The following is a 9,520-nucleotide window of genomic DNA, read 5'->3' as shown; positions in this document are numbered from 1 at the left end:
AGTTGTAAAGCTTTGGCTTGCTTCTTTGGCTACAAAATTTGGCACCCATTTTTGAGTAAAAAGAAAGAATCCATTAATAAACCAGGGTCAATTGTGCAGTATTTTTGTCATATTTTTTTCCCTGGCCAATTTGACAGTGTAATAATCTTCCCCAAGATCAATGAGGGGAAAGTTCTCATTAATTTTTTATATGTCTTGTAACTTCTTTTTAAGGTAGTGATGCACCAGTCGTTTACCTATAAGTTTTATGATGACTGAGAATCTCCAAGGACTGTACATATGTTTAATATCCTCCTCAGTCAGCATTATTTGCTTCAAGTCGGTTGTTATCATCCCTGAGCTCGTGGTATCCAAATCTACTTGTTGTATGTCCATGGGTTGTGTTGGGATATTTTCAGCTGCTGGAGTGGTGTTGTTGTTGATGAAGAACTCATCCTGTAGCAGTTTCGCCTTGTAGGATGGTGGGTTTGGGGGTTGAGGATCGAGTTTATCTGGTGGTTTTGGAGGAATGTGGTTGTGGGTAGTGGGTGTTTTTTTAGTGAGAGGTCACTCGTTCTCTCTCTTTCCTATGTACTATCTCTTCTCTCACGCGCTATGAAAATACCTCAATTTAGTACCTCAAATTCCTCAATCTAGATCAGCCTCCACCACTGCCATCACCTCTGGCTGAAACTCATGGCCAACTGACCAAATTTCTCAAATTTGATTGTATTTTCTCAGATCTGAGTGTATTTATCAGTTTTGTGTTTATTTTATTTCTTGTGGACGAATTAAATACAACAAAATATTCATTATGGCCGAATTTTTGTTCGTCTGACCGAATTTTGGTAGATACAAAGTGATAGTGTATTATCAGATTTGGACGAATTTTTGTTCATCTCGATTTTTTAGTTTTAATACCAATATTTCATATTCTATATATAATATATATATATATATATATATATATCGCATTTCGTTTGGCTGGAAGACGTCACCTACAAATGCAATGTATACGACAACCTTTTTCTCTTATTTGCTATTGAGTCACATACAATAATATTAAATACACTCAAATCTGAGTATATTTTATATTTTTCAATGCAAATATAGTTTTTTCTTTTTTTTTTTTTTTGTATTTTTGCTTATATTTATGTATTCCGATGGTTATTTTTTTTGGCAGATCCTTGTATTTTTTGAATTTTTGTTATTTGAATATAGCCAAATTAAATATAGTAAATTGAATACAATATAAAAGCAGCTACGAATGAATACAATTGAATATCAATGTTTTTTGTGATTTTTTGTTATTTGAATACAGTCGAATTGAATACAATGTAAAATAGTTAAGAATGAATATAGCCGAATTGAATACATCGTAATACATCCGAATTGAATAGAATGGTATACATCATATTTCTTGATTTTTTGTTGTTTGAATATAACTGAATTCTATACAATGAAATTAAATACAATGTAAAATATATAAGAATATATACATCTGAACTGAATAAAATGTATATAACCGAAAAACATACGTCCTATGACAAGTAATTAGTAGCTAGAGAATATAATTAGGCCTCCAAACAATATTCCCCTATAATACGGTTCCCCTCGTGGCTGGCCTTTTAGACTTGCTTGACCTTTGTCTTATCATTAACTAATTAAATATTGTTCTTGTCTTTCAACCATTAATATCACTCCACATTAAAGAAAGAATCTCTTTCTCTCTCATAGCCTCTATCTCAATGGAGCAGCAGTTCGGTGACCATTAATGGAATTGTTGTGGTCAACTGACAGAGAGTAGCTGTAGCTTCTCCCTTCCTTATCTCTTCTTATTACTCCACACCCATTTCAAGATTTCCCTCATTAATACTGTTTCTTCTTTGTAAATACCGAAAACAGCTTGATTATAGTAAAACCACAAGCAGCACTTTTATTTCACGTAAAATCCAAGAACCATGGCTGCTGCATGCACTGGTTCTAAAACCACGCGTCTTCTCTCTGCTCAAGATAGCACTGACTTCACTCTTGTCCATAAATGCCCACAACAAAAACTTCTGCCATTCAACCCCTGCTCAAGAATATGATTCTTAGCAGTAATAGCAGAACCAATAAGTGAAAAAGTCAAACCTTTTCTGCTGTCCTATTTAGTCCCTTTTTTGCTTTCTTTTTCTTCATATTCTATTAACTAAAGAGAGACTTGTGACTCAGTTCATTTCTCTTCAATCACAGATATGAGGATGCTTAAAGGAGTTTTCTTAGCTTTGTTTGTTGTAACGTTAGTTCTTATATGTTCAAGTGGATATGTGTTTTGCAAGAATGCAACAGAGTCATCATCAACAACACTGAAGATTCTTTTGGAGACAAGGAAATCATTTGTTGATGATCCGGAAAATGTTTTGAGAGATTGGTCTGAAAACAATCCAAATTACTGTAAATGGAGAGGTGTTTCATGTGCAAGAAACTCAGTACAAGTGGTGAGCCTAAACCTTTCAGGTTCTTCACTCAGTGGGTCAATTTCACCGTCTATTGGCCTTTTGCATGACCTGCTCCAACTTGATCTTTCTTCTAATCTGCTCTCAGGTCCCATTCCACCTACTCTTTCTAACCTTACTTCTTTGGAATCTCTCCTCCTTTTTTCCAACCAACTCACTGGCCCCATTCCCACTGAATTTGGCTTGCTGAAAAATCTCCAAGTCCTTAGAATTGGTGATAATGGCCTAACAGGGACAATTCCAACTACTTTTGGTAATCTTGAAAATTTGGTCACTCTTGGTTTGGCCACATGCAGCTTAGGTGGTAAAATTCCTTCTGAATTAGGAAAACTCAGCCAGCTTGAGAACTTGAATTTACAGGAGAATCAACTGGAAGGTCCAATTCCAGCTGAGATTGGCAACTGCTCCAGCCTAGTTGCATTCAGTGTTGCTGTCAACAATCTCAATGGATCAATCCCAGAAGAATTAGCAAACCTTAAAAACCTCCAAGTTCTCAATTTTGCTAATAATAGCCTCTCTGGACAGATTCCTACTGAGCTTGTTGGAATGAATGAGCTGCTTTATCTTAACTTGCTTGGTAATCACCTTGAAGGTTCGATCCCAAAGTCCTTGGCAAAGTTGAGCAACCTTCAGAATTTAGACTTGTCTGGAAACAGACTTACTGGTGAAATCCCTGGCGAATTCGGCAAAATGGGTCAGCTACTATTCTTGGTTCTGACGAGCAACAATCTTTCTGGTAGCATACCGAAAAGCATTTGTTCCAATGCGAGCAGCTTGGAACACATGATACTATCTGAAAACCAACATTCTGGTGAAATCCCTGTGGAATTGAGAGATTGCAGGTCACTAAAGCAGCTCGATTTGTCTAATAACACGCTCAGTGGTTCGATACCAGTAGAGCTGTACGAGTTGGTTGAGTTGACTGATCTCCTGCTTAACAACAACACTTTGGTTGGTTCAATATCTCCATCGATAGCAAACCTCACAAATCTGCAAACGTTGGCATTGTCTCACAACAACTTACGTGGCAATATACCAAAAGAGATAGGAATGCTTGGGAACCTTGAGATCCTCTTTCTATATGAGAACCAGTTATCTGGAGAAATCCCAATGGAGATAGGCAATTGTTCTAGCTTGCAGATGATCGATTTTTATGGAAATCAATTCACAGGAAACATTCCCATTACAATTGGAAGGTTGAAGCAGCTGAATTTCATTGATTTTAGACAGAATGATCTCTCTGGTGAAATTCCTGCCAGCTTGGGGAATTGTCACCAGCTGAAGACCCTTGATTTGGCAGATAATCGACTATCTGGTAGCATCCCTGCGACGTTTGGTTATCTTCGATCTCTGGAGCAGCTTATGCTTTATAACAACTCCGTTGAAGGTAATCTTCCTGATGAACTGATCAATGTTTCAAATCTGACGAGAATCAATCTTTCTCATAATAAACTGAATGGTAGTATTGCTGCCCTATGTAGTTCAACATCTTTTCTTTCTTTTGATGTTACAAATAATGCATTTGATCATGATATTCCACCCCACCTGGGATATTCACCATTTCTTGAAAGGTTAAGGCTAGGAAACAACCGTTTCACTGGAAAAATCCCTTGGACATTGGGATTGATCAGTGAACTATCGCTGCTAGATCTCTCCGGAAATGAATTGACTGGTTCAATACCTGCACAGCTTTCTCTGTCCAGAAAGCTCACCCATCTTGATCTCAATAATAACCTTCTTTCTGGATCAATCCCTACTTGGCTCGGAAACTTGCCGCTCTTGGGTGAGCTCAAGCTGGCCTCTAATAAATTCTCAGGACCTCTTCCTAGAGAATTGTTCAACTGCTCAAAGCTTTTAGTGCTGTCTTTGGAAGACAATTCACTGAATGGAACTATACCCCTTGAAATTGGTAACCTCAATTCCCTTAATGTCCTAAATCTTGACAGAAACCAACTCTCTGGTCCCATTCCAACTACCATTGGCAACTTAAGCAAGCTCTACATACTCCGTCTCTCGGGAAACACCTTTACTGGTGAAATACCCAGTGAGCTAGGACAGCTCAAGAATCTCCAAAGCATACTGGATTTGAGTTTCAACAACCTCACTGGCCAAATTCCTCCTTCTGTTGGGACACTCTCTAAACTTGAAGCACTTGATCTATCTCATAACCAGCTCATCGGAGAAGTTCCTCCTCAAATTGGTGAAATGAGCAGTTTGGGAAAGCTTAACGTTTCTTACAACAACCTTCACGGCAAATTGGACAAACAGTATGCACATTGGCCAGCTGATGCATTCACCGGGAATCATCTATGTGGAAGTCCTCTGCAAAATTGCGAAGACTCCAAGTCCAACAATCAGGATCCAGGACTAAGTAACTCAACAGTGGTAATAATTTCAGTGATATCAACTACAGTGGCAATTATACTTCTGTTGCTTGGAGCTGCCCTCTTTTTCAAGCAAAGGCGAGAAGCCTTTAGAAGAGCAAGTTCAGTAAATTATGCTTACTCTTCCAGCTCTTCCCAAGGACAAAAGAGACCACTCTTTGGAAATGTTGCTGCCAAGCGCGATATCAGGTGGGATGACATCATGGAAGCAACAAATAATCTAAGCACCGAGTTCATAATCGGATCTGGTGGATCTGGAACTGTCTACAAAGCTGAGTTGTTTAATGGAGAGATAGTGGCAATCAAGAGAATACCAAGCAAAGATGATCTCTTGCTGGACAAAAGCTTTGCAAGAGAAATCAAAACACTTTGGAGGATAAGGCACAGGCACTTGGTGAGGCTAATGGGGTATTGTAACAATAGAGGAGAAGGTTCAAATCTACTGATATATGAGTATATGGAGAATGGAAGTGTGTGGGATTGGCTGCACAAGCAGTCGGCTAATAACAAGACGAAGAAGTGCCTCGACTGGGAGGCGAGGCTGAAGATAGCAGTGGGATTAGCACAAGGAATTGAGTACCTTCACCATGATTGTGTGCCCAAAATCATTCACAGGGATATCAAATCCAGCAATATTCTGTTAGACTCTAACATGGAGGCACATTTGGGGGATTTTGGGCTGGCCAAAGCCATTAAGGATAACTATGATTCCTTCAACACAGAATCAAACATGTGGTTTGCTGGTTCTTATGGTTATATTGCTCCAGGTATTTAAACTGATATCTTTTTTTCTGAATGTTCGAGTTGCATGTGTTGTATCCGCCAAATTTTGTTTAAACCGAGTTGACTTTTTTTGTTCGCAGAGTATGCTTATTCTTTGAAGGCAACAGAAAAGAGTGATGTTTATAGCATGGGTATTGTACTCATGGAGCTTGTGAGTGGAAGGATGCCAACTGATGGGAGTTTTGGAGAAGACACGGACATGGTGAGGTGGGTTGAGTCGCGTATTGAAATGTCTGGAACTGCTAGGGAAGAGCTCATTGATCCCGTGTTGAAACCATTGTTACCCAATGAAGAAAGTGCTGCATTTCAGGTGCTGGAAATAGCACTGCAATGCACGAAAACTGCACCTGCTGAAAGGCCATCTTGTCGGAAAGTTTGTGATCAGTTACTACATGTATTTAACGACAAGGTGGTTCACTCTGATAAGATGAGTCCAGACAATTACGTTTAGTTGTTTTAGCCAAGGAAATTTCTTAAGCTTTTGAAGATCAGAGAACATTCATCTTCTGCAAAATTGAATATGTAAAAGCATTTTTTCAGGCTAGGAGCCTCAAGTTCACAGTTGTTTGTTGATAGTCTAATTCCTAAAGATTTTATGTACAACTGATGGGAATCATTATCAAATGTCTCAAATGTGAGAAACAAAAAAAATCTAATGATAATCAGAACAAAGACCTTTTAACCAGTGCTTACCAATAGTCCACCAAGCAAAACATGTTTTCCTGCAAAATCAAGTTTCTCAACCTGGTATTGGAGGTTGTATTCAGCCACAGTAGTTGATAGTATGGCTGATGGCTCGGCAAATTGAGCTATTGTAAGAGAATTTAATCAAGAATTTTAATGGAGAAGGTACTGCAAATGTCATATTATCCCAATCCAAGAAGTTGCGAGGAGCTATTGTTTTGGTGGTAAGATTGATCCTTAACCAATAAGCATAGAGGTCCATGCTGCTGTCTCAGCTACAAACCAATTCATTAGCACTGTCAAATAACAGAAGTGGATATTTTGCAAGAGAAGCATAAGAATATCAAGAAACATATACTTTCCACGTTTACATATAATCGATCCTCACAATCCTAAAACAGTAATACGCATCAAAACCCATATATCATAATAATCTGGGGACATCTTTTTCCCTGCAATGCTTTTCTTTCCATTTAATGGAATTGATCCGACTCAACCAGAACCAACTATTAAAACCAATTTTCAGTTGAAAGAGCTAATTAAAGCTCAGCAAGCAACAACTTATGTCCTAACACACTCATACATTGCTGAAAGTTTGAAGTAGTTATATTGAATTGACAGTGAAGTATTAAGGGAGTCCACTTCCACCATGCCAGAGAATGGACCATAATATAAGTAGCTTTATTACTTATAATGCAATTTTCATTATTAGAGAACTCGACTGGAGGCACTCCACATAAAATTCCATCATAAAGCGTTTTTTAGCTGATTCAAAAATCAATGATTTCTGCAGCCTAATAAAAAGGAAACAGCAGCTTAAACAAACAAAGCTGACCACATCTTCAACAAAACAAACAAAGCTGACTCGTCATATGAGCGGCTACAGGACTAAATTCTCCGAAAACCACCCATACTCTTAATCTTCATCATCATCTGCAACAAGTGTTTCAATATCAATATGGGAAGTGATATACAAGAGCACAAAAGAGTCACATAAGGACTACACAAAGCATAAGTGGGAGGCCACTCAACAAAACAAAAAAATCTAGACCAGAGAGCAAATAGAGATAGTTCTAGCATAACTGATGCAAATACAATGCAAAAACTTGTCTCTATCCCACCATTGAGTATAAGGACAATTGCAGCTTTCGTGCTTCATCAGTTTGGCTAAGCCTTGGATATTGTAGTTGGCTGCTATACCATTCTAACTAGCTTCTAGATAGAAATATGATCAAGTCATTTACAACTATTGTTAATCTAAATTATATGTTCTGAATCAGAAACCTAAAGGATTGGCAATTTATGGATTCAGCTAGTGTCTTATTTCCTTTGATAAACTCTAACTGCAAATATAGATCTTTGCATGGAAAAAGGTCAAAAATACCTCTCTACTATGTGAAAAAGATCATTTATACCCTCTATTATACTATCCGTCCACCACAATTTCCGAGTTATAGAATTGATACAAAAATACCCCTCTACCGTTAGGGCCCTCCACCATGGCTAACACTATCTCATATGGCATGACATTTCACTGAAATGGACGCCATGTGGCGTGCCACCTCACCCGCTCAATCCCATTTTACCTCCTTCTTCCATTTGGTCTCCAACACCACCTCCCTCCAACCACCATCGCGTACATAGACCGGCAAGTCAATCAAAGACTACAACAGAGTAAAAACAGAGTTTCAGGACAGGCAAGGCAGAGAAATAAGTGCTACAATGAAATAAATATTATCATTGAATCGAAGACTCATTACCCACATTCCAGTTACTAGACGAGAGACCCCATGTCTAAGGTGCGGCAAACATGGAACCAACTCTTCCAAAGTAAGTAAGTAACCAAAGCACCAGAAGCTATGTCGCCATTCAAGCAGCAGGGACAAGTAAAATACAAGCTCCAATTTGTTCCTACAACTTGTGCGTGCCATGTTTGATGACTGATGAACATATAAGAAGGATTTAAATTTGAACTTCCCCGTAAAAACAAATAGAGTACATATAAATCCTTTTTTTCTTTTGGATGAGCACTGAGTAGGTCTAATCATATCATCAATCCAAATCAAAGACCAAAAAAACAAAATAGCAAATAGGTATCGGACATAAGTTTGTTATGCATCAAAGTATCGTCAATTTGAATTAAGTAATGTGACTAAAGAAGCAACTCTAAGTAGCCAACCATTTGGCAAGCTATCCCTTATCATACCAAATCGCCGTTTCAACGCAATATCAGGAGAAGTAGCAAGAATTTAAATAAAATAACAACAAATAATTAGCACTACAATTACAAGAGGAAGCAAAGTGGGATTCTGGGACTTAAACACGCATTGCGAAATGGGAACCAATTCGCAGTTAAATTTCACTTCCGGAGACGATAGAAAATGCAATCTTGACAGATAAGTAAAAGAGTTTTGTTTACCCTGGAATCCGCATAACAATTGAATTTATATGGGGTTTTAAGGATCCGTGAACTAAAAGATACAAAAGGTTTGGATTGAGGAAAATAAAAGATAAAGACTCAACAATTGCTGTTAAAGTAAATAATCGCAGAATATAATATTGCTTAGAACAATTGTGCTTGATAGCGTACAAGAATTGAGAGAGATGGTACTGTAGTGTAATGGTTTCCGATCCCCTCTTTATGGGGTCTTCTCCCCTTTTATACATTCTGATTAAGGGTAAAAATAAGGTAGGTAAATTAATTACATCGTGGATCCCTGTAATTACGCCTTAATGGCCTGAAGTGGTTGAGAAAATCACGTTTGGGCGAGATATCCGGCGACGCTTGGTTATCCGTTACGAGTCCGGCTTCCGACCTTGTGTGTTTCTCCATCCGGTGGTGACTCATATCGAGCTCTGCAACGGTCTCGAAATGACTCGACCTCGGTTGTTGACGTGGCCGTCGTTCTACCTTGCATACAGGTCGGGTTCGATGGCCCCGACTTGCCCCGGACCGGACCCAACCCGGTCGGGCTCAAGCAAAAAGGGTATCACCCAATACAAGTTTCAGAGTAGAAGATGGTTAGGTGGAGCGGGGAAGAAGTGTTGGAGGAAAATTAGGCCACTTATGATGGTGTTACATCGGGCGTGGTGCGGCTATGGCAACGATTTGGCGTGATGGCCTTGCCATTGGCCTATGAGCGGGCAAACAATTATGGAGGTAATGGACAAGACAATGTCGTATGGGCTGTT

At 38.7% G+C, this 9,520-nt stretch overlaps 2 protein-coding genes across 4 annotated transcripts; one reads left to right on the top strand and one right to left on the bottom strand.

Annotated features, from left to right (window-relative positions):
* On the top strand, nt 1,581–6,219 carry LOC109235229 (LRR receptor-like serine/threonine-protein kinase GSO1). The gene is made up of 2 exons (XM_019401264.1): nt 1,581–5,628; nt 5,725–6,219. Exons 1-2 carry the CDS (start codon nt 2,217–2,219, stop codon nt 6,093–6,095), a joined length of 3,783 nt encoding a protein of 1,260 aa, XP_019256809.1. The 5' UTR covers nt 1,581–2,216; the 3' UTR covers nt 6,096–6,219.
* Nucleotides 6,335–8,714, bottom strand: LOC109235230. Of its 3 annotated transcripts, none has more exons than XR_002069342.1 (3): nt 8,089–8,714; nt 7,713–7,992; nt 6,335–7,261 (listed from the first exon to the last, which is right to left on the bottom strand). XR_002069342.1 is itself a non-coding variant. In XM_019401265.1 (3 exons), exons 1-3 carry the CDS (start codon nt 8,374–8,376, stop codon nt 7,217–7,219), a joined length of 411 nt encoding a protein of 136 aa, XP_019256810.1. In that variant the 5' UTR covers nt 8,377–8,714; the 3' UTR covers nt 6,335–7,216. The 3 variants fall into 3 exon arrangements, 1 of the variants encoding a protein (XP_019256810.1); XM_019401265.1 differs by having other exon boundaries at nt 7,915–7,992; XR_002069341.1 differs by having other exon boundaries at nt 6,335–7,992; nt 8,093–8,714.

This window comes from Nicotiana attenuata, chromosome 12 (assembly GCF_001879085.1).
Source record: "Nicotiana attenuata strain UT chromosome 12, NIATTr2, whole genome shotgun sequence".
In the NCBI taxonomy this organism is placed as follows: Eukaryota; Viridiplantae; Streptophyta; class Magnoliopsida; order Solanales; family Solanaceae; genus Nicotiana; species Nicotiana attenuata.
Note: the sequence above shows the minus strand (reverse complement) of the source record. Positions and strands in the feature narration are given on the sequence as shown.

Coding starts and splice junctions, on each gene's coding strand:
- LOC109235229 (XM_019401264.1), top strand. CDS start 2,217: ATGAGGATGCTTAAAGGAGTTTTCTTAGCTTTGTTTGTTGTAACGTTA. Junction 5,629..5,724: donor TTATGGTTATATTGCTCCAG/GTATTTAAACTG, acceptor TTTTGTTCGCAG/AGTATGCTTATTCTTTGAAG.
- LOC109235230 (XM_019401265.1), bottom strand. CDS start 8,376: ATGATTAGACCTACTCAGTGCTCATCCAAAAGAAAAAAAGGATTTATA. Junction 7,993..8,088: donor GTCTAGTAACTGGAATGTGG/GTAATGAGTCTT, acceptor ACTCTGTTGTAG/TCTTTGATTGACTTGCCGGT. Junction 7,262..7,914: donor AGACCAAATGGAAGAAGGAG/GTAAAATGGGAT, acceptor CACTTGTTGCAG/ATGATGATGAAGATTAAGAG.